At 40.7% G+C, this 25,596-nt stretch overlaps 2 protein-coding genes across 2 annotated transcripts in view; both read right to left on the reverse strand.

The window, feature by feature from the left end:
- Nucleotides 1-10,641, reverse strand: part of INPP5K (inositol polyphosphate-5-phosphatase K) — a 28,091-nt gene extending 17,450 nt beyond the window's left edge. The window contains exon 1 of the mRNA XM_009645152.2: nucleotides 10,637-10,641. The gene's annotated coding sequence lies outside the window, so the exon portion shown is untranslated. The remainder of the gene's footprint in view (nucleotides 1-10,636) is intronic.
- Nucleotides 33-21,051, reverse strand: PITPNA (phosphatidylinositol transfer protein alpha). The gene is made up of 12 exons (XM_009645030.2): nucleotides 21,047-21,051; nucleotides 20,707-20,737; nucleotides 14,970-15,115; nucleotides 14,284-14,375; nucleotides 10,521-10,528; nucleotides 9,520-9,594; nucleotides 9,064-9,147; nucleotides 7,593-7,670; nucleotides 6,539-6,649; nucleotides 4,768-4,890; nucleotides 3,972-4,041; nucleotides 33-2,654 (listed from the first exon to the last, which is right to left on the reverse strand). The coding sequence occupies exons 1-11, from the start codon at nucleotides 21,049-21,051 to the stop codon at nucleotides 3,994-3,996; spliced, it is 801 nt and encodes a 266-aa protein (XP_009643325.1). The 3' UTR covers nucleotides 33-2,654; nucleotides 3,972-3,993.
- Between the last annotated feature and the right edge of the window lie 4,545 nt (nucleotides 21,052-25,596).

The following is a 25,596-nucleotide window of genomic DNA, read 5'->3' on the forward strand; positions in this document are numbered from 1 at the left end:
ACAAAAAAAAAAAAAAAAAAAAAAGGCACAAACTCACATTTAAAGAAACGACGAGAAAACCTAACCCGTTCTACAGTGTGCTGCCAAAGGAGAGGGCGCGATGAACCCATCAGAACGCGTCGGGGAGGCCCAGCGGGGATGAACCCAGAGAGGTGCAGTGGGGCGAGGAACCTGCCCCCAGCCCCCCCGAAACCCACCCAGCGTGGCTCGGGGAGGGGGTCACAGCGCGGTGACACGCTGCCCAGCCACAGCCCCGCTGGCAGGTTGGGGGGGTCTTGCCAAAGCCAATGAAAGATACAGCACGGTAACGCTGCGCGGCCTTCGCCGTGCTCACCAGCAGGAACCAAGCATGGAGGATTTGTCTATCCCAAGGCTGAGGGATGCTTCCACTTTGGATTAAACTGGAAGGAAGGAAAGCAAGGGGCAGGGAGGGGGGGAAGTGCTCAGGCTGGAGTTCCTGCATTTCCCCCCCCCAGTTTTTCCACTAATCAGGAAAGCTTTGTGTAAAAGCTTACTCTGAAATCAGAGGATCAAAAAAGGATTGCATGGTGGAATGTTACAATCTGCTTCCATAGCGATTAGTGTCATTGGGTAGAAAGCCTCTTGGATAACACGAATTGAAAGAACAAGTGTGCTATGTGTATTCTCAGGTTGTCCTCAAGTGTAAGAATCCCTCAAAACGTAACCAACAAACACGAACAGAAGTCAGTGCATAAATTCTCAGTTAAAAATACGTTAAATCGAAAGAACTATTAAGTGGGGCCTACACTCCTAGAATACTTCTTGAACAGCTATAGAAGATGCCATGAAACATCCTGGTCCCAAACAGCCTCGCAGATTAAAATTTAATTTCTTCACCTATTTTACAATAAATTTGTCTTAACTTCAGCCTGGTGAGATTGCTAAAAACCCCTCAAACCCCACCCCACAAAGCCGTCTGAGGTCACTGAGGAGAGCCTGCCAGAGCTACTGGTACAATTCAGAGCTTATTGCACTTAGACATGAGTAAGGCAAAACAACAAACTAACAATAAAGGGATAAACTGCCCCCTCCCCAGAAACCAAACACCATCCTCTCCCTCCAGAGCACGCCTCATCTTCCCTCGCACTGAAAAGAGTTTGGATCCCTGCACATACTTGCTCAGCATGGCATGGGATCATTTCAGGATCTCCTGCTTGCAGGAATGTGAAGGCCTGAAGGAGTCGGATGCATTACAGAATGCCAGAAAGACTCCTCAGAAGTGGCGATACACCCACAACTGTGTTTGGCATTCAGTGTTAGTGCCGCCAAATACAGAAGGGGAAAATAAAGTGATTACTACTAGGAAAAAAAAAAAAGAAAAATCAAGCATTGGGCCTTAGGCATAAGCAAATAAATTGTTTTTTCTCATATGTATTTAATAAAGCAGCATTTCTTTGATTCTGTTCTGCTTATTTGATTGTCTAAAGCTGATATCAACATATGGAGAGTTACAGTAAGTATTTGAGTTCATTAAATAACCAGAGCTCTTTACACTATTTAACAATATCCTTTGTGATTTATAGTAACTGACAGATACACTAGAAAACAACTGCAGGTCTTTATAGGTTGCTTTTTTATAGCACAAAATGAGATATTTTAGTCAGTCTTGCAATGGGAAAAATATTATTGCTGAGCAGAACCACCGACCCAGGCACCTGGATGTAATCAGATACCAAGACTTTACTTGTACACCAGCTTTTGCTACATCTCAATTTGTCCAGGGAGAATCACATTATTATTATTAGTCAAAATAATTTTAGCTTTGTAAGTCATGGGAAGTCTTAGTAAATAAAGAACCAGGAAGTTGCAACATCTGTCAAGCAACTTTTCGTAATGATTTTGTAAGACTGACACACACAGCTGAAGGACAACATAGCCACATGGGCCAGAGAGACCATGTACCACTACATTGAAACTCAACAGTTATGTGCTGAAGGCCCTGGCACGGGGATGCTGAATGCAGCTTCTGTGCAGTCTTTAATTCATGTGTGCTGAGACAAAACAAAGTAATGCCGTGCAGAAGCCACGTATCACGATTCATCGCAGACCAAGAACTATATCTGGCTACTCCTGATTATGTATTCAAATTACATGCCATTAAATTTCTTACCCTGGGAGCAAGGGTCAGAGCATAGCATTTTGTGGAATAGTTTTGCACTCTAAAATACTGACAGTTTCCCTCTCTAAATAGACATTCAAAGAATGGTGAAGGGCTGGGCAGGAACAAAGGTGGCAGTTTATCCCACTTGGAAACAAAAAAAAAAAAAAAAAAAAAAGAAAAACATCTAAGTCACCACATCACAAGACTATTTTAGCTAAAAATGTCACTTGGAAATCAAACAGGGCCACATGGAAATTGGTCTGAACACAATGAAAAAAAAGGAGGGAGGAGTCGTAAATACAGCGATCTCTAAGTCACACGTCTCCAAGGAGCTACCTCCTTCATACACGTGCTAACATTGGAGTGCTTAGTACCAGACGGTCTATTTGCTCACAATATTAAGGGGCATCTAGAATTAGCTATGGGAGATTTAAAATCGCCTGCCGATTGGATATAGAAAGGCTTGATCCAGAGATGGTCCGTCAGTCAAGAGTGTGGATTCCCCGGTCCTTCCTGATGACTGTCTTGCAAACTAAAATAAAGAGACAGCAGGAAAACATTTTAGAACCACTTTGGAAGAGCAGTGTGCCAAAAGAAGTGTCAGACTGAACCTTCAGAAAGCAAACGTGAGACACACTGTCACCAGTGCAGACAATGGCAATACACCACTGCATCATTACATTTCAGCACTAATCCAGTGCACAATTTCCAACATAGCCTAAAAGTTACAAGCAGAAATTGCAATTTAAACAATCTAACAAGTCCAGAAGCTACAATAGAGAAGAGCAGCAACTCATTTCTCTAAGAACTAGAGTAAATGCAAATGAAGAGGAAACTAAAAAGGCTTAAGTTGCATTAAAAAATTAAAATATATCAGAAGACACCCTTTCAGACACTCCCTCATCTTGTGTTCCCCACTTACCACCAACCAACCAGCAGATAACAGAGGACGAATAGAAGTAAACAGTCAGTCCTTGATAATGCAGTGGTTCTGCCCCACCCCGTTCTTTCCAAGGATAGCTAGGATGGTGTTTTACTGCCCTAGAAAAGTTGTGGCTAGTAACTTGGACTCTTCTACATAAATGGGCAATTGCTTCTTTCTCCTCACCTTCTTACTTGCCTAATACTATACTGCATTTTTGCAGTGTCTAAGAAAAACCCACCAAAACCAAACCCCAGAATGACTACACAATTTAACAGAGTAAGGTCCAATGTTCTCAGCACTGCTTACAGGTTATCATCCAACACACTGCCTAGAATACAGCCTAGGGGTTTGACCAACAAAGGCAAATTTGTATATGCTCTTCAGTATGGTGGTCCCTCCCCTGCTAAGTTAGCATATTCATAGTGAAATAGAGGAAAAACAAGTCAAAAGCTTTAAAATTGTCATTGCTGCTTCTCCTGCAATGTCCAAGCGCTGCTCCAGGCTGTGGACCATTAGTGAATACTGTTAACAAACAACGTAAGAAATACATTCCAAGCATATTTGCAAGGAGTTTTCAATTTCCAAACATACTCTAAGTATCTGCAGGTCCAACTTAATTCTTTTGGGACTGACAAAAGTTTCTCTGCAAGTCATAGAGAGTAATGCACACATTACAGAAATAAGAATAGCAGTAAAGTCTACAAAATGTTCTAACACATTTTTCTTATCCTTTTCACTTTGACATTTCATTAGAATAGTTCTGAAACGAGACAGTAAACTGCCAGTGAAACAGGTTCACTATAAAACCAATTAATACCACAGATTGGCCTGCCAGAAGCTATGAACAGCATCATTTCTTACCCAAATGTATTTTTCTCCTAAACAGAGCAATATAGAGTTTTGTCAAACTCTCCTGATACCTACAGTGCACAAGGAAGAAGTCACATTAGTCATCTGCAGCCGTCATTCCTTTCACTGGATCTTTTTCTCTCATCTGAAAGAGAAAACACTATTCAAGAACTGATTCTCACATGACGTTATCTCAAAATTTATTGGTATGGAACACATTAAGCTACCTCCTTTATGTAAGACACTGAGCATCTCAAATCAGTGTTTGTGAATATGCACACGCAGGCACCATTTTTGGTTAAGCTGCAGATCTGCTAGGGATCGGGAACCATTATTCAAAGGGCAAAGTGTACATGAAACTATAATGAGATATCCTGAGGCATGAAGGAAGAGAAGGGTGCAGTGCAGGACACAGATCATGAACAACGTACTCATTATTACCAAATTCTCATAGTAACAACCCCGTTACATACTCTCGCTACCTGCTTATAATACTTAAGAGCTAAAAATCCTTTCACTAACCTGGTTTTTGGAAACTAATGTAGACAAAAATGACCATTTGGCTTTGGGTAAAAGCTAATAGAAGATATTAAAGCAGTAAATGAATCATTGCCACTCATACCCTCATTACCTGTGGTTCAACACATTTATTGGCTCAACAACAAACAGAAGGAGAAGTCCATAATGATTAGAAGGAGATGCCAGCACAACAGAGTCATAGCCAATCATTCAAACCACAAGCGGCGTGACCTAAATAGCAGGAGGACAATACACACTATGCTATGACAATGCAGCAGTCTTTCCGCTCTCTACGGTACTGGATAGAAACAGTTTCTCACACAACCCACACCTGCCCTGCTTTACCACTGACCTCATCCAGCTGTCTCTTGGTCTCCTCCTCCATCCTACGAATGTCCTCCATAGTCAGATCAACCCACTTATCAAGCCAGCAAAAGAGCTGCCGATGGAAGTTTGTGAAGAGACGCTTTTCTTGCTGCAACAGTAGGAGAAATAAAACGTACAAGCGAGCTTACTCAGAGGGCAATTAATATGGATTTAACCAGATCACAACAACGTTCAGAGATGTGTATGCTGAAGAACCAGCTCTCACCCACCTTTCTATATAGCTGCCACAATTGGAAACTGGAGCTAGCTAATTTTTATTCTTTTAACAGAATACTTAGCGCCTTGAGTCCCCAGAGACATGCATCTTTTTTTCAAGCCTAGACAGCAGCCTGCACAGTGCATTGAAAGAATTAGTGAATGCTTTAGTCATTTCCTTTGATTTGACAGCATTGTTCTGACTGAATCAAGTGCTCTGGGTTGGGTTTACTTAGAGCACAATACTTGGCCTGAAGGTGCAGAAAAAAGGAGAAATAGCATAGAAGTATTTTTAAAACAAACCTTAACTTGCTAAAAACTGGAGGCTAGCAAGTGTAAAGGGTTGACATGCACCTATCTTTTTTTTCTTTTGCAGTGACCTAAAAAAAGCCTAAACTTGTTTTTCACAGCTGAAAACCTTTCAGCAGAGGTAACTAGCATGCACAAGCTACTTCAAGTTAGGAGCAATTTATTTCCATTTTATAGGAGATAAGCTGGACAAAATCATTGTATTAGACAGGGGTATACAATGCCTCTTGGAAAGTTCTCATTAAGGAAGGACACTTCAGTTTTACCAATTATGGTTTCACATCTGATAACTTGCTCTCATCAAAAGCAGCTCAACTACTTTGATGCAAATGTGTAGCTGAAGAGACACTCATAAAGAGAAAGGGATTCAAGACACTGCTTTGTTCAGGGCTTTTGTTACAGGTATTTGAAATCTTGCAGCAGTGTGGTCATTCCCCCTTAAGAGTTCTCTTTAGGTTATATCACCAGAGAATTGCTTTTGCAGAAAGCAGCACTGTAGTTTATCAATATTAACCACTGAGAAGCCTCCATGATCTGAAGTCATAGGCATTTTATGAACATGGCACTGCCTGGAAAATTGTATGCACTGATTCTGAGGTCTAGCATCCAGGTGCAGTTCATGGGTTATGAACTCTGCCACCGAAAAAGCTCTTTTCAGGATACCGATTACTCATGTTTTAAGTTAATAACGTTTCCCACCATCTGCTTATTTTTGAACACAGGTTTTTCAAGCAGCAGACTGGGAGAGGAAAACATGACTAGAGCTCTAGGACTTGCCAGAAAGATCCTCAGCTGATTAGGATCAGATAACTGAAGCCATAGCTATATCCCCACAAAAACGTCTCGTCCCTGACCAGGATAACCCTAGTATACATGCATTATCTCATCCTTCACAAATCAACTACCAAATGACTGCAATTCTCAGGCTGATCTATTAAACTAAGCAAAACAGCCACTCTACCTTCATACACTAGAGTGAAAACAGTTCAATAGCCAATTCACAGAACAATCAGCCAGCTCTGCCCTTGGATTAGCAGCAAATCGAATCCAACTTAACTAATTGCAGTGTATCAGGCAGAGGCCTTGACTGTATTGCCTGAGCTGACATGACTGGGTTTCAAGGTAGTATCTCCAGGCAGGGTACACACTGTTAGAAGATGCAGAGATGCTAAAGCAGATGGGAGATGAAACATGCCTCATGTCCACATCTCTCCCCATCAGAGCTCACTTACCTTCTGTATAAAGTTCTCAACTTTATTTTGCAGGCCCCACCACTTGAACTTGACTGTTACCAGTTTGTAAGCACACATGTATGGACAATCTGTCTGTTTCCCCAGCTCCTTCTGCAAAGGCACAAAGATATTCACATCAGGATTCCAGTCAAATGTCTCCAGGAAAGCAGGTCCTTCAGTCATAACTATGAAGTCTTTCCACAACTCCTCACTATCACCTTGCATCCTTACACCTTTGCCTATCTTCTATTGACAAGTTTTGTCACATCTTTGCTCACTCCTTTTCCAGGGTATTTAAGACCATGATGGAAACAGACCATAGTTTCCTCCACAGGTGGCCTTCCCTCCAGTTTGAGGATAGACCATTCCTTCCTCTCCTCTGTTGTCCATTTTTTCTTCCATTAAATCTGTGTCTTTCAGCATCTTCACTGTTATGCCATGGCTCCTTAGTTTCCTTAAAAGTATTTTGAAAAAGTCCCTATCTAAAACATTTTGGAAATAGATTACATCATCTGAGTCATCCACATATTTATCAAGCCTTAAAGGAAACTCCACAAGGTTTGTAAGGTGGACTTTCCTACTCCCTTTTACAGGAGCCATATCCACTCCTCCCAAGTAGACCGTATCAACCCCAGCTTCTAAGTTTGCCTGCTAGAGATCAGACTTGCACACCCGTAGCTTCCCAGATCTCATTCAGGGTCCCTTTTAAAGACCAGTATCATATCTGCACTTCTGGAGTCTTCAGATTCCAAGGATTTAAGTGAAAGGTTAAACACTGCTGCTCATAACTCAGCTATTTCATCCTTGAATTCTCTTGGGTGAACCCTTGGGCTGAACACCAGACAGCTCTGGCAATTTCTTGGAATTCATTCTATCTATTGGTACAAAACTCTTCCATTTCCTTTAATTTCAGAACAGATCATCAGCTGAGTTCTGCATTTCCTTCTACAGAAGTGAATCCAATGTTTTACATATATGTCTGTGGCTCCAAGCCCCAATATCTATACTTCAGTCATGCAAGCTGATACAGTTCCTCAACTCATGCAATACACACCTTCCAGTTGGGACCCAGAGGTCCACGTCCAGTCTTGACAGATTTAAATTTTGCTGGATCTTCTTCTGCCTTGTAGTCCTATTGCATAGACACACAAGATTAAACACAAATTATTCTACTGTTACCCAGCTGCTCACTGTCACAAAGGATTTCTTTTTCTGATGAGCAAAGACTAACCTCTAACTGCCTTCTCAAGAGCTACTGTTTTCAGACTTCAACATTAGGTCAGGCACTCTTCAAGGGAACATATTTCTCCCCCCTGTGCTGTGTCCTAGACCTATGTGAAGAAGTGGTAACAAACTGGTATGACCTTTGTAAGGACTCCTTTGGGGTAAGACCTGTAAACCCTCAGGATAGGTTTCCTGGAACCACTCATTCTTTGGGAGCTAAACACTGCTGCTGCAGGAAATAGCTATGCTCTCTAGAGCTGTGGTATCTAGGATTTTTCACAACACTGTATCAGTATGATGCTCACATACTGCAAACTAGAAAAAAAAACTACAGTCAAACTCATAATACAACCAGAAAGAAAGAGGCATTAGTTATGTCCCCTTAAGTACAGCAAATTATTTGCAGCATTCCTTTCCTGCATGGAACCCTGCATGCTGGGTCAAGGCTGGGGTGTGTACTCTACTCCTACCCCCAGTTAAGTTAAAATGAAAACAAATTCAAATCATCATCAGTTTAGTGCCAAAAGCAATCAGCTGGTAGCATCTTCTTCAGAGGTCTTTACTTCAGGTGAATTCTCCTCGCTGTCTGGCAGCATTTAATTCAGAGTGGTTTGTATTTGCAGATATAGCTTAGTACCTGCTTAACCTATCAGAATCAGATGCTACTCATGTTCTACCAATTCACATTTATTGGAAAAAAAAAAAAGCTAAAAGTAAGTACTAGTTCTGGTTTAATACCCCTGGCCAAGTTTGCAAACGGGTAAATTAGCCATATTTGAATGGTATCAGAAATACTAAGTGGGGAAACTCAAACAACATTCCATTTTTACATAGTTCGGAGTTTTTTCCAGTACAGTACAGAAATATCCCTTAGTTTCTCACAGTAACTGTAGTAACTGTAGTAATGCTTAGAATGAAGTATTAGCTATGTGATTTCAAGATACAGTTGTGAAGCCATGGGTCAGTTTCAAAAGGAAGCAGCTTAAAAAAGATTGTGTATGGAAAGGGCACTGCTGTTTCTTGTTATTCAAGCATTATAATCAGCTGCAATGCTGTAGAACTACATATATACACTGTTACAGGCACTGTTAAGGCTAAGCAATACGTTTTACAGACAGTATTGACATAGCTTTTAAAAGAGCTCTTCCTCTAGCTTGCTTAAACACTTCTAAGGAATGCCTTTCCTCCTCTTTCCATCCTCTCATTTGTCCTGTTACCATCCCTGGGAACACAGTTTGCACATTATCCCTCTTCTAACACAAGGCCTCCCACACAAGGGAGCTCTTACCCACCTACCATACCTTGGGAAGTACTTGACTCCGATCAGCAATGTCTATATAAATAGCTTCTACATTCTTCCATACATCTGGCTCCAGTTTATGAACCTGCAGTGAAAGTACAAGACCAACGCAACTGATTCAACTACAGAACACTCCCATTCTAAGATCATAAAAAATCAGATGGAGACACACACAGCATTCCCCTTCCACATACCAAGAGGACACCATGGTAAACACACAATATGAGATCTTCTAAAGAAGCAAAGGTCTCACACAGAACAAGAGTTTGAGGTACAATTTTATTCAGTATATATGAGAAGCCAATGGGAGGGAGTCTCTGCCTTGCTGGTGAGATAAGCGTTTCAGATCCAGGAACACAGCAAGTAGACAGTTCCACACAGCAATTCTCTAATCTAGCATGGAAAGCAGCATTGTGACATTAAAGAGATGACTAAAACACACGACACAAGTACTTACATTCTCTTGTGTTCCAAGATCTGATTTATGCCAGGTTTCAATTTTGATCAGGAAGTCATCCTTCATATACTCATTCTGTCATCAAAATAAAGCTTCTTGTTATTCTTTGGATATATAACTTGTCTTCTTATTAGCTAGATAAGCAGTAGGAAAGTCAACTCAACTATAATTTTACTGGGGTTTGACTTAGGGAACTTCAGAAATATCTGTAAACACATCATTGCTTTTAGAAAAATTGTTTCATCACCAACTAAGTAAGATCAAATAAACCACAAGCTCTTCACTGAAAAAAACTAAGTTCCATTGGTTTAGCGAAACATTTGGAGTTTATAAATAGCTTTTTCTTTAAAGGATAGTATCTGCCACTCTATTTAGAGTTTAGGAGGGGTAAAAACATAAGTTAACTAGGCAGAAATAGTCTTTTCAAAGAGATTATTGATCTAGCACTGAGTACATATTTGGACACAACTCTTCAAGTGAATAACAATATTAAACTGATGCGTTGAGAGCTTTTGACACTAGAAAGGGAAGGGACAAGAAGCACAGTTCTGCCAAGTAAGCAAAAAACTTTCCATTTCTCATTATTACTGTGAGTAGAAAAGGACTTCCAAAGGTAACCCTATCCTCCCTCAAGGGAGCAGAAACAAAAGCACAAGCCAGTGAAACACTCGGCATGTAAAAAGGAAATATCAAATTCAGAAGACAGATTACTCAAAGGGACATAATGGTATGAGCTAACTTTCTTTTAATCAGTCTATCTAGGCAATGGCACATTCCCATGTGTAAAGCTGGGCATTGCTGCAATAAAGAAAGATCTCTGTCCCTAGGTACAGAGTCTTTGTGGATATGCCGCAGTTGGTAAGGGGGTTTAATCTACATGATCTTCCAATGACAAAAGCTAAAGTGCCTTTAGCTCAGGCTAAATTGCTTCTTATACCCGGAACACTTCATTTCAGACATTACACACGCTTCCATAGATCATCAGTAAAAACAATACTTACTGTAATAACTGGTCCAAGAAATCAACACATGAAAAGAAAGAGATACAGTACTTTAGTGAAAAAAGAATGTACAGCAACCATCACCCTCCTCCCCCTATTAGGCAAACAGAGACAACTTCAGCTCCCTGGGGGGCTGCTGATACTACTGAGGAAAAAGCCCAAAGCCCTGTAAGTCAATAAAACCAGCTAACTTCACCCTCTTCTCCTCTGGAAATTCTCAGACTTGGAGAAACCCAGAGGAGCAACAATTAATTATGTACTGCCACTTCTGCTCTCTGGACTCCAGCCAGCTGGATGAGAAGATGGAATAAGTATGTTCAGCTGACGGCATTTTACCAATCCTTTCTCAGCTTGCAGATAAGAAACCTCTCCACAGTTCTAAAGCAAACGCATGCTGGATTTCAGGCCAGTGCAGACCTCATCACTCCTGCACGCAGTAACCAGACCCTCTGCACCTCTACTGCTCATGGTAACTAAACTCCCTGGATAGTAAGGCTCAATTATTCAACACAGAAAAGCAATTAAAGATCCTGTAACAGTCAGCATCTGTTCTACCTGAACCATCAGAGTACATTAGCAATTCTACTCGAAGAATAAGGATGTCTGAAGCTAGAGTTGAACTTTGCTGGTTTGTTCTGAAGTTTAACATGAGGGCTTTATTACGAAGCAATTTTGTTTTAAGGTACTATTACAACCTGTGAATTTCCAACCCAGCACCCTGCAGACAGTACTGTCCCTTATCCCCTATCATGCACATCCAGCTACCTTAATTGCCTGCTGAGCCTTGGACTGCTCTAAACCCCTAACAATTTGAAAATTGCTTTTTACAGCAATTTACAGAAGGCTAATTATTTAGACTGACATGTTGGGGTGGAGGGAGAGAACAAGCAAGCAGAGCTGAGGCTAATTTTTAAAAGGCTAAATTTCATCTCAAAGAACATTTCATTATTTCTGCAAGAAGGAGTTTTTTCCTGCTAGTCCACACAAAATACTGAATAAACCAAGGGTAATTATAAACCAGAGCCTTCCCACCTTCCCATGACTATGCAGCTGCCTTAAAGCAGGTCCCTTCACCTTCCTAATTTCTTCTCTGTGGGGAAGACTCCTCATTTGTAAAGCAAACAAATTAATTTCTGTAGAAATGTCCACTAAAACTTAGATGCTCAGCTTGCTACAAATTACAGCCTGCCCTTGAGGTGTTACAGCAGCAACTCCTATACATTTCAGCTGCAGTTATAATTTCTCGATTTCTTGACATTTGGCCACAGGCATCTCATGCTGACACCCAGAAGAGTGGAACACACATCAAATTGCTTATCTAAAAACATTTAAGTGACATTAATATTTAAGTCAGACTGCAGAAAAGAACCAAGAACACTGTTCTCCTTGGCACCAGCCCATGGTTATAACCATTAGGCAATCCTCACTTCATTTTTACTACAGAAGTTGTAAATGCATACGACAATCTCATTTACAGTTCATACTCTCAAAGGAGCAAAGCAAGGCTTCCATTCAAAGTACATAAAACCAACATATTACAGCACAAACAAGTGTGCAGAATTGCAGGAAGTTATAAGGTAGGCATTTAAATTCCCTCAACCTTCAGTACTTCTTTGATAATGGTATGTAATATGCATATTAAAGTAATAATTGAGCTTTTCAGAGGAGATATAGGTAAATGTAAGAAGGATAATCTCGTATAATTAAAAAAATAAAAAAAACAAACCCATGATGCACAATTAACTAAAAGTACTGCTTTATTCAAACTTAAAAGGCTTTATGTGATAGCTGATATGCAAGTAAGCAGTGCTCCAGAGAGCAGCACACTAACATCACCTTGGTACAGGAGGGCACAGGCAGAAGTACCACTAACTCCTACACAGTCAAACCAGGTTTAGTTCTTACTGTGTCCCCAGCTCTGAAGTTTCAAGCTCTAGTGAAGGACGGAAAGCCAGCATAGCATTTTGTGTTGCACAAAGATTCATATGAGGCCGCTCAAGTCTTCTCACACACGACCAAAATATCTGAGCGTGTCCCAAAGTAGAATGATAATGCACAAGGCAGCCTACACCACATACATGGGTTCTTCCCTCCTGCCCAGTACTAGCAAGTGAAGGTTTCAGCAACTTTTCTGAGCTTTTCTTGACTCACGTCAGGCTGGCAGATTCTCTAAACAGATTTGTCAGCCTCCGCATAAAAACTGCCTTCTGCTCCAACCCCCACAACAAAGCACTTTATCTCATATTATATTGGTGTTTATTACAGTTGAGGATTTTTTTTTTGTTATCATTTCTAGCATACCTAAATCTGAAATTTCTCCACCTGTGTTGGAAAGTCTTGTATCACATTTTTTTCCACTTAAGTAGAATGTTAGCAGTGTGTAACTGAAGGATAAGCAGCTAAGAGCAACAAAAGAAGCTAACTCCATACCTTTGTTTCAGAAATTGGTGGAAAAGAAAAAAGAGGAGGAGGAAGATATAGCTAGGCATTATATCTAACAAAACCTACTGGAGTCAACTTAGTCAGATCTGTTTCCACAATTTAAAGAATTCATGGAAGAACTGTTTGTGTTTAAACCAGTTCAGTGTACTTAATATGGAAATAAAGTAGACATTTACTAGCTGATTTGAGTAATATGCAGCAAGAAAACTGCATAAAACTGAGAAAGGTTGTAAATAACTTTGTTTCAGCATTTTGAATTATGTGACACATTAAAAACTTACTCAACAGTTGATTACAGGACCTGAATTTTGTATTTGAAATATCCATTCCACTAGACTGCTGCTTGCAATTTCACGTACAGAAGTAACGTTATCCTCCCCCACTGCAAAGCTTTTTCCTTCTTTTAAAACACTTCATTTAAAATTCTCTTAAGTAAATTGTTGAAAAATAAATTTTTCTATATCGAGTTTCAAGAACAGTTGGAATTTTTAAGTTTACAGTTCCCATAGCTACTACTGTACCACTACCAAACAGCAGAAAATGTATTCTTCAAAGATACAAACAGCATAAAACACATCAAAAATACTACATAAGTTTGGAGGCAAAGTCGAATTTGTAGTTCCTAGAGCAACAAAGACCAGAAAAACAGTGGTGGTTAAACACCGTGGCTGGTAACTTCAGTGAGTAAATAAGATACATACTAAACAATCCTTTAGAAAATGAGTTTGACATTATTTCAGCCCTTTGCACAGCTTCCAGAGTCTGACCCCAGACTTTACAGATGGATTCACTTTACGGTTGTCGGATGAGATTTGGATATCTGTGTCAAGCCCCCAATCCAGAAGCAACTGTAGCATTACCTGTTCAACCTTTGCTAACCTTGGATGCTGCAATTCAGCAAATACTGATCGCATAACACTGCTGCTCCCATCAAACTGCAGTCTTCCCTGTTCCTCCCTTCCATCTTCCATTTTTTCCTCCACAGGCTATGCTGTGCTTGAGTACATAAAATCATCCCTCATACATTCATCTCACTAGTGTTACACATCTGTTCCTTTAGTAGGATTAAGATCCATTTCTTGGTCTGTTCTTTTCCACTGTCATTCATTAGCACCACATCATACAAGGGCATTTCTTTTAACTCCACAGCACTGTATTTTGCTTTCCCTGACCACAGAAAGGGTTTAGAGAACAGAAATGTAAGGTAAGAGCTGAAACAGCTTCCCTACTAGTTGCCTCCTTCATTATCCCCTCCTACCCTTCCCCCCACCCCCAAGAAACCAAAAAGCCAGCAATCCACAATCCTTCCCCACGCACTCACCAGTTCTGCAGTAGGGATAAGCATTCCATGCTTTTTCATGTATGTTCAGAGCTCCTTCAGGGGCCAGCATTCTCACAAACGTTGGCACTTTGCTGCAGAATTTGGAAATAGGAAGGCAGGCATTGATAAGAACTACATGTAACAAGAGCTATGGCCCAGACAATGCGTCCGAGACAGGCAGAGCATCACCTGAAATGCAGACACTAGAGTCTCACACATGTGCACATTGGTGGGGTTCTCCCCACCCCCAGTATGATGATCTCCAGAGACTGCTGAATTGGACAGGTTAATCTAAACCTTCTTTACATAATGAAAGGAAAGAAAAAAAGAAAGGAAAAAAAAAAGAGGAGGCTGAAACCAGGTTGAAATCTAGGAGGCATTTTGCGCTTCAGTCAAATTCAAGTATCAAAATACTGGGTAACAGGTTCATATTTGCTTTGAAAAGCTCAGAGTCAGATTTTCGTGGGCCAACAGCCATGCTTACAGGAACGGATAGGTGTACCAGTGATGCTCACTTCCAGCTGTACCATGTGCCAGCTGCTGTTATACTCCTGTCTTACCTCCATATCTTTCAGCCTTTACATAATCTGTGATTTACACAGTTGCTGCAACCCTACTGGATCTTCCTCCAGTTCCTCTTGCCCAAGGAACCCTACCTGACTCTGGGAATAAAATGTTTCACATACCTCTGTAAGTGGTAGATCTTGTGTGTGTACTGCCCACGCTCTCCATCTCTTTCATAGGGTTCATTCACCAGGACCTCCACTCCTTCACCTCCACCAGTTTCATTTTTACTGGCTTCTGCCACAGAATACAACTGTCCCACTTGATACTAAAGAAGTTAAAGACACATTATTGTGATAGCTATAACCTAGCAGAATTAGTAGCTTTACCAGAAGAAGCCAAGGATATATTTATTATCTGAGGAGATGACAGAGAAAAGGACATCCACATGTGTGTCCAGATAAGCAGCTCATTTAATTTCATTTTGATATAGAAAGCTTGAGTGGTAGTTAAGAGGAAAGCACTGCCAATAGGATAGTTACCTTTAATACTTACATCACAACCTCTAAACCAACACAAATTGAAGAGAATGTAAAACAGATTAAAGGAGCATCAGGACAACATTTAAAGAAAATGCAAAAGACCTCAGGCATACAGTAGCAAAACCCATTGTTTTTCAATCTCTTTGGCATACGGGTATCCCAGTTCTTCAGGTCAAATGAAGAATAACGCACTGCCAGTCCTAAATTAGTAAGCATGCGGTACTTTATCCAGAAGAATCCCAAAGAACTTCACATTAAGTTTTTTGACAAAATGGCAGCATTATTTCCCAGGAATCACTCAAAATACTTCATACTATAGCGTCTCTTTCATAAGAAGCGTGCCCAAATGTTTCACAGGGAAGAGCAGAGAAAAAATCAAGAATATGAGCAAAACAGAACATTCTTCTCTGCAGAAGATGTAAAGACCAATACACTCTTGCCTCTGGTAGCTAAAAAAGACCTCAAAAGAAATATGATCAAATGAAGAGAATTCACACAAGCCTCTTTGAAGCGAAGTTAGATGAGCAGACAAGGTTTGAAGACAAAGAAGCTAAAGCACTAAGTCAAAAGGCAGTGTTCAAACTTAAGTCTTCAGAACTGAAAGCGAGCAAAACAGCAACTGTTGCCAAAGGCAGTACAGAGAGGCAGCCTGAAAGGGTAATCCACAAAGCGTTAGGCATCAGAAGTGCAGTGATTAAAAAAAAGCCAACACGAAGCACCCCAAAAACCTCCAAAACATAACTACAAAGCAATGAAACACTGTTGAGGCCTTCTTCCTTTTCCCCAGCATAGGGCTGTGCATCAGAATCAGGAATAGCGCTTAGCACTCCCTGCACTGAAACCCAGGCTGGAAAAATAGAATAATGCTCAGAGCTGGCAACCCAGAAATACTTCACTGGGCTGGGGCATCTTCAGCAATGAAGGAAGATTTCTACAGTGGTTAAATTTTGTTGTCAAAGCATCCAAAATAAAAACAGTACTCAAGCTCTATGGTGTTTTGTACCATCTGGTGCTAACAAAGACCAAGAAAACATTTATTCATATTGGAAGAGTAGTAGATGGTAAGCCAAAGAATAAGGCTAAATGTCCTGGCCTCAGTCAATCTGGGGCAGGGCAAAAAGCATACCAGGGGGATTTAAACAAGTGCTCTATACAGTCTCAAGTTCAACACATAGGCATATTAAGTAAGCCTGACTGACTACCTGTTAGACTATCCGTGAACACAAAACAAAACAAACAGCTGTCCAGTAAAAGTAATCTATAAGAAAAGCAATCTACAGACCACTTTCGAGCTAAGAGCAACAGCTCTGCTGGTTCTCTCCAGAAGGTACTGGCCCAGGTTATCCAAGGACCCCTCACTTGGCTGGACAGTTCCTGCACTGTCAATAGCAGATTGGGTTTCAGTCTGGATTTTGGGCTGCAATACAACTCTCTGCCTTCTGACATTTCATAAACTACATTGCTTTCCTTATGACTCCCTACAGATGACCCATACAAAACAGAATACTCACCTCCCTCCAGAAGAGCAAAACATGAGAGTTGCGAAATGTTGGAAGCAAGTTGGTTTAGTAGAGTAAGACACACATGTGCACTTATAGAGAAGAGAACTTATGATATAAGTTTGGCAACTGCAGCATTAAGAGGGGAGGACTGGATGTCTTTGACTGCTTTGCAGCAAGTCTCAGGACAGGTGTCTAGGAGCACAAACTAATTCCTCTTAGCAACAGTCTCTCATTCATTCCTTCTCCCTTTTAAATACGTGGGTCAAAGCTCAGATGCTAAGAGGATAAGCCCTTTGGTTTGGCATCTTCACCATTTAATCTTCCCTGTTATTTCTGATCCTTTAATCGCATTGATAAAAGAGGAAATGGCCCAAACAAAACTGTCCCAATGAACAAATCCCATGAGATCTGCCTGCAAAAGTTAAAAGAAAAACAAGATTCTGGCTCCATAAAGTCCAAAGTGTCAGGCAGATGCATCCATCCCTGCAGACCTGAGAGCTCCTAAAAACCTTCTCTACTGCAGTAAGGTATCCTTCTTGATCTGTGCCACAACACCTCTTATACAGCTGAAGGCATATCTTCATTACACCAAGTTTCTTTCAGAAGGTCTGATCTCAATGTAGCTGTCTTCAAGAACAGTTACTCTCCTGAAAGCAGCTTTGAACACAATTAATAAATAAGAGTCCTTTGTGTTTGGCAAGCTCCTTCCCATGTGAGAGGAACAAAGAGGCAGCACAGAATGTGTACACACAGCTCTAATCCATACCAGCATTTCAAAGTGGCAGCTGGCAAGACACCCACACAGCCGCTCAAGTCCGCGCTCTCAAACTTGGCACTGTGCAACGTGATGTTGCTCAGAGTACAAGAGTAAAGGTTAGCACTTAAGATACAACAAGGTTTTTTTTCTTTTTGCTTCCTCCAGTGCAGCAATGTATAAAACAACATAGGAGTGCAGCTTGCAGCCTGCACTTGAGCAGGACCACATTTTGGCAGAGTTTTCTAGTAGAAGACAGTCTGCTACAGTCTAACTCCTACACCCCAGCCTTCAAGTTTTAGTCATCACCAGGGCTTCTCCTCCACCGTTTTGTTCCCTTCTTAGCAGTTACTGAGCTAAGTATTCAGCGTTGATCTCTTTATTCATCAAGTCACATCTCCCCAGTGTCTTCCTGATCACTGGTTTTCTCTTGAATTCCTTACTATTGGTTAAGCTCCGTTTGCTAGGAGTGAGGAGACTGAACACAGAATCCCCTGCATACCACAAAACTACACAGAAGACTCCCTTGGCCCTACTACAATGCCTCAAAGTCACAATTAATTTCATTCTCTAACTTACACATTGGCATCAGACTTTTGGCAGCAATTTACACACTGAAGGCGTGAACTCTTAAGTCTTTCAAGCAAAAATTCCCCATATTAAAGTGAAATCAGAAGTCCTCTTGCTAGCCAGAGATGCTTAATGAGCTGCTACACAGTCAAGAGCCACAACAAGTCTCCAGAGCCCTATTTCAGAGTTTTGTTTGCAAGGAAATCCTTGAATGCAATGAAGTTGTAACAGCTGTTTTGTAGTACAGACAGCAGTGTAGTGACCAAGTGATGCACAGATGTGTCAGCATCTTTCCACGCAGGAAGGGGGATGAAGCAACACACAAACTTAAAGCAGTAGTCATCCTTTGAGTCAATTCTGGAAACAACCTTTCTTCTTAAGCATACCTTTAAAACTACCGTATCACATAAGTACATACACAAAGCGAAGTGAACTTCAGGACTCTTTCAGTTTAGGGAACTGTTTCCTGAAATCTGGCCTATCACATGAGAACCACTGGACCTTGAAAATGGGACATGGTGACAATTATATGCAACTTTGGGAAGAAATTAAGTTTGGTCAAGTTGGCAGTTTATCCACAACCCAAGAGCATTAAGGTGTTCTCTCTAGTATTTTCATCCCTTCTCTTCTAATGATGTTTACTTGCTCTTCATTTTATAGACTTTTCAGTACGTTACTCAACTCTCTGGAACTCCTCCGATCCAGAGGAGAGGAATACATCTTCTTAAACAGATGACCCCAGGGCATCCACAGACAAGGAGGTTGCTAGAGAGCAACACATTTACATGCCGCCTGAAACCTCAATTTTCCACACAGGCAGCCTACACAGAAGGCTCAAACACGCCTGGCACTGAACAGCCAGTCAGGGAGGGAAAAGAGCATAGTGAGGGACTCGCTTTAACTGGATGAAAGTTAATCCTAGTATCAGCGAACTCAGAAAAACCCTGTGCTGGGTTCCGTCCAGTCTAACCCCCTCAAAGAAACAATCTGTATACTGATGCTTTGACTTTCTCTTCACACAGCTTGATACCTAGAAGGCATATCACTGTGAGGCAGCGCTCCTGCTATTCACGCTAAGGTCTTCCATTTATTGAGCTCTGGAGTACCTTACCATTTACCCATAACTTTCTCTAACTTGCAAGTTTGCATCCTTTGCTTACTTGCTAAAGCTTATCATGTAGGCCCTTTCTTTGTCAAGGACGTCCCCACACCAGTAGCACTCAGGCACAATAGAAGATCCAAACATACCTACTTTAATACTTCAGTCAGACTTCTGTTAAAACTGCTTGAAACAGATTCATGCAGAAAGCATACAATCTGCAGGTAAGGAGTAAGCAGACAGACAGACTTTTGGCATTAATAGTCTCATTAATGTAGTGCGTAGACCTAAAACCACTCTCTGATCAGAGGTTTAGGCTTTCTGTCAGCATGTGATGCCTGTCACTGCAGACTGATCCACAGGAAGAAGGAACTCAGCTTAGACATTGCTTTTCTTTTATTAGCCAGTCTCATGGCTGCAGGAATAAACTTCATCAGGTTCTAAACTACGTTCTGTCAAAGGAGTAGAGAGTTAAAACACTGCTGCTACGATCTGGCTCACCACTGTCTCTGCCACAGTAGCTGCTATATTCAGGGGAAAGAAAAATGAACAAGAGTGCTGTTATCACAGCTCTCCCCAAGAGTTAGAACAAGCCCTTGATCGGAGCTCACAAACTGAAGGCTTACAGCCAAGGATCATAAGACAAAAAAAAATACATTCAGAAGAAGGAATCTACTACAGAAATGGTATAGACTCAGTCATTTCAATTTCTCATTTACCTTGCTAGTATGAACATTAAAAAATTGAAAACATCTACATGGTCAGATTCTCTGCAAGATTGCTGTTCAGTGCAGAAGGGAGGAAGTAAAGGTGAGCTGGAACTCCAAGAGAAAACAGCAGGGAATCAGCCACAGACTTTGCACAGCTATTCCATGGCCTGTTTGGCAATCAAAAGGACCTTCTCTATTATAACCTACATTTATTTTCTCAATTAGAGCTTTACCTAAACCAAAAGAGAGGTTTTTTCCTGCAAAAGCTAGAGAAGACAGATCTTAGAGTCCTAAGTAAGATACACACAATCTTTGTTTTGCTATACCAGCCTCACAAATCAGAAGAAATTGTTGCTCTTTGTCTAAAAGTTTAACACAAAGAGTTCCGGCAAAACACAGGTTAAAGGATAATTTAAATGTGTACTAAAGCTTCCTCTTTATCTTAAAAAAAAAAGAGAGAGAGTATTAATCAAAAAGAAATTGCATTTTAGAACAGTCTGACAAGTCAAGATTTGTAATCAACGTATCTGAAAGTACTTTATAGGAGAGAGTATCAGTACCCTCAGGCTTAAAGAAATTCAATTATTTGGTTAAAACGATGGGGAACAAGTAACAGCACACAGGGTTCCTGAAGACAGCTATATCCTTCTCTTGCATTTTCCAGTTTTTGTTCATACAAACTGCTTTGATCACAAGTTTATTTACAGCCCTAAAGAAAGGAAGCAACAAGAAAAGGACTTACCTCCTCCACAGACACAGGCAGGATAACACGGCTGAAAGGGAATACAGAAACAGAAAGTTAACAAATATCCCTGCAGCTGCAAAATTTACATGACACATTTCTCACAGCAATGGCTATACAGCTCTCCTCTCCCCCCAAAATTCCACCATCCACCCAGTGCTAGCATCCCTAGCACTTAGCCTTCAGTCCCAAGACTATTTATACAATAGCCTCAAAGAGAACCAATACATGATATAGCATAATTGCACCCCTATACTGAAACTGTATAATTCTCATAGACCCTTATCTTACCAGCCTCCAAATCTACACAGCATCAAAACAGCTGCATGTTCCTTCTCACTACATCCTGACAACAGTCACATCTTATTTCTCGTCAAGTTGTTGTAGTGCTCAAATAATTTTGCAGAGATCTGTAATAATCACAAGCCATTGCAAGAGTTGTTTATGTGTCCTATCCAGTAGGAAACAACACTAAATAGAGAACTATACGGAAGGCTTTCTCAGAGCTGACTGCGAAGGAAGGTGTTGCCATTTCTATACATGAGTCACTATTTTTTCACATTGTGGTTTCCTGAACGCCTCTTAGAATCAACTGACTAGACTACAGAGCAAAACCTGCCAGAAGTCATGCTGAGATTTTTTTGAAAAAGACAAAAATAAAATTAAATTTAAAAAAAAACACATTTAAATAAAGATGCATGCATGTTAAGGTCTTTAAAAATATTATATGTATCATCAAAACTAGATTTGTATTTGACCTCTGCTTTCGGTAAGAATGATGTTGAAACAAGGAACCAAAGCAAGATACAGATATGAAGTGGATATGGCTGCTATGGGTGAAGAATTCCCAGTTCTTTGGGAATTTGTCTCAAAGAAATTAGGATATAATGGGATCAGGAAAAAAAGTCCTCTTTACTAATAAAGTGATTTTAAAAAGCAATACTGATTAAAATTGATTTTTTTTTCTACACTAGAGGAATGTTACCAATAAGATACCACAGGACAAACTGTAAGAGGGGCAAAAGTTTACAGATTATGCAAGATTACTTACGACAGCAACACTTTATGCTGGCTGCACAGTACTGCAGAAAGAGCTACTGAGAACTGCAGGTGAAGCTCAGTGTTAATAAAAGCAGAATAATGCACTATAGGCTCTCCTTTTCCCCAAACACATGGGGTTAATGAGCCCCAAATTCACTATCGCCAACAAATATCTTGGTGTCCTTATGGAAAAGCATCTGGAAACATCAGCCCAGCGGCAGTTCAGAAATAAACACAACATCAGAAATTGGAAGACCGTACATACACACGCACACACAATAAGACAGTTATGCCACTATAATCTCTCATGCATCAATGTCTTGAATATTGCACATAGTTCTGGTCACCTCATTTCAAAAAGGATACAGAACAAGTGAAGGCAGGCGAAAAAGATGATCAGAGATGGGAAAAAGTTTCTGTGTGAGAAGAAAGCAGCTAGACTAGGCTTTTCAGCTGGGAAGGAATAACAGTTAAAGGGTTAAGATATGGTAGAGCATTAGAGAGCCATGAATGTTGTGAATAAGTGAATGGAGAAGGAACAATGACTGTCTTACAATGGAACAACTCAGGACAGAATAAAAATCATTAGGCAGCAGATTTAAGACCAATCAACTGTACTTCTTTATATCATGCATACTTAAGTTATGGGATTCCTTGCCAAACACAAGAAGTATAAGCAATTTTAAAACAGGATTTGATCAATTCATGGAAGTCCGTAGGTAGGAAATACTGAACAACAATCATTCTACTCACTATTAATATATTGTTTCCTAAAAATACCTGCTAGAAGGCAAGATGGAAGAGGAACCTTGGTCCAATTCAGTATGGTATTCCTTACATAAGGGAGAACAAAAAAACCAAAATGGATTTCCACAGGTAGACAATGCCATCAAGCATGACATTGGGTTAGTTAACTGGATAAAACTGCAGTAAGAATGAAGAGGGATAGGATGACAGGAAAAGGCAAAAAACCAAGAAACAGAGAAGAAACAATGGCTTTGGAATGGAGTTCAAATATTTTTCTTTAGAAAACCTGGCGTAAAAAGATTGATGTAAGCTAAGGAAATTCCGTTTAGGAAACTGGAAGACACTAGATCTGAATACTATCTTAAAAGAGTTCAGTGTTCGCAAACAGAGAAACAGAAATACAAAGAAGTTAAATAGTTTACAATTCATTTAGCCTAGCAAATAAAGAATGCGGGGGATGACTAACACTTAGTCAAGGTAGTCAAGGGATAAAGAAGGAGGAGGGAAGACTACTCAAGAGGGTCCAGAGGAAAAGCCTTGCAGGAGCAGCAACGGGAACAAAGACTCCTAACTTTGGGACAGAACTTGAACAACTTATGAGAAATTATACAGCCTGCCCTATCAAAGGCCTGAAAATTATGAGGAACACTTATGATCCCTCCTAGATTAATATCTGCCTGAAATGACAGCAAAGGGAAGTACAGCTGCAGAGAAGGTCAGTGTCATTATCGTCACTTCACAGGAAAGGGAAGTGAGTGTCTACACTCTGATTCTCCTCAAGGTCTTCCGATGCAGTGTAAATCAAAATAGGGAGAGCAAGCAAGACCTCAACCAGCATTTACAAACCCTGCAACCAAAAAACCACCATCGAACGAACAAACTCACTCATGCAGCTTATCTGTAGCATGGATAGGTAGAAATGAAAGGTTAGGACATCAAATGAAAAAGTTAAAGCTATGACTGCACAACCATCAGTACAAGAAACTGTATAGAAAAGATGATACAGATTGTCTGACAGCAGATTTTTGTTATATTGCTCTATTTCCATAACATCTCTTAAAATACCTACGGAACACACAATAATACCCATTTGATTTAGTAGGGAGGATGTGACAAGGGGTCACAGAGATGGAAGAACAATCTGCTCAGATGACATGCAGTTACAGCTCACTCACATTTTTACCACCTACACTAGGTAGGCAGTAAGGTACCTGTATGCAGTGTTGGGGCAACCAGAACTAATAAAACAGTAATAGCAAAGTTCTTCAAATATCCAGGTCACACCAAAACAAGTGGTTTCTATACATCTGAAACAACTGCTTCCTAGAATGTGAGTTAGTCCAAAACCATCTTAAATAGCATGTAAAATGGGCAATGTGCACATATAACATCAGTGAAGATTTATACAAGAACCAATACGGTTACAAAACTCAGAATGTGCAACTGTTAGGCCTAGCTGGGAATCCCAGGAAGTCAAAAATAAATGCTCATTTCTGAAGTACAGTAGCAACCTTGACTGTCCTTAGAGCCAAATGTGTCTTAATAAAAACACAGAGAAGGGAAGAAAAGGAACAGGACAATATAGCTAATGACAAGACTTAAAACATTTGACGACCCTTCTGAAAACAGAAATGGAAACCTATAAAAAGAAACAAGTTTACTGATTCTGGTCTTTTAATCTTTGATATTAACATTTGCACTTCACATTTTGTTTCTGGAAGGCAGTGTGAAAGACCAGTAGATAGGCTGATTTGGTGAGGTAAATGATAATATCAAGTAGAAGGACTTTTGAAAGTGATACTCATCAAAATGAATTTTTCATACTCTCAGAAATCTGAAAATTCAACGTATGTTCCCATCTTTACAAGACTCCCCTGTAGGTAGCATAGCTCACTGGCAAGCAAGCTTTACTGCAGTACAGAGCAAGAGACTGTAAGCAGAAGCATGAAAAAGATACATGACTGTGAATAGAAATAAACCAGACAGGTGCTGTAAAAGTACATTAACCAACTAAATTAATAGGAAAATATCAATGAAACAGATGATGTAGAAGAACAAGTTAATTATCTTTTTATGCACCTGAAACTAAGCACTTAGCCCAGGTTTCTGTCTGCTATCCAGTTTAACACTACAGAAGGTAACGGTGTCTCTGTGTTACAAAGACCAGCTCTGCTACTGCTCTTAAATTTTACACCCCTATTGTTGGATAAAAATAGCAAGTGTTTAAGGATTGGTGGGGGAAAAAAAAAGTTCATCAAGATTAAAGACAACTACAAGGATCAGTACAACCCTCAACATAGTTTTAATGTTTAAATCCACACCATGGTCCACAATCTGGCAAAGTAATTGCTATAAGGAGGACACTGTCATGTAGGTAAACGTATCTAAGAGAAGACCTGAAAACCCACTTTATCACTGGGATCACAGCTATCTTCTATGAGGGGAAAAGAAAAAAAAAAAAAAAGCCTCTTCCATCAGTCAAAATAAGTTTAAAAGGATAGAATGCACTTAACTGAAGAATGCACTTAAGTTAACCTCAAGAATTCAGGAAAGAAATATGTGCAGTCGCATGCACAGCTCGAAGACGCCTAGCCAAAGTGCACCGGTCCAAAAGAGCACACCACGTTAGCAGGCATAAAGCCGCTGAACGGAAGACTACAAAAAGCGAGGTGACTAATAGTTACGCGCACACACACACTCACGACAGACCGTCCAGCCTGTTTTCCACTCCTTCTTCCCCATTATGGGGCAGAACAACCGCAGCAGCCTCAGGGACGGCAAAGAACTCCAAGGTGAGGTTTTCACATCCAAAAAAAAAAATAAAATGTTGGAGCTGTCTTATTTCTGGCACATTCATTCTTGTCAGAGTCTCTAGTTAGAAATTACACAGCTGAAGGCGAGGAGGGGGATCAGAACCAGGCTCGCCACTACCCCCGGTACCAGGAGAGGGGGGCAAGACGCCGCTGCCTCCCACAGAAACCGCTGTGCGTTCACCCGGCGGCTCCCAGCCGGGGTGCGAGCCCAGCTCCCGGCTCCGGCAAGGCCCTTGGCACCGGGAACACCCCCACGCACACAGTGCGGGGCCGGCGGCGAGGACAAGGG

This window comes from Egretta garzetta, unplaced genomic scaffold, assembly GCF_000687185.1.
Source record: "Egretta garzetta isolate BGI_Z169 unplaced genomic scaffold, ASM68718v1 scaffold108, whole genome shotgun sequence".
Lineage (NCBI taxonomy): Eukaryota > Metazoa > Chordata > Aves > Pelecaniformes > Ardeidae > Egretta > Egretta garzetta.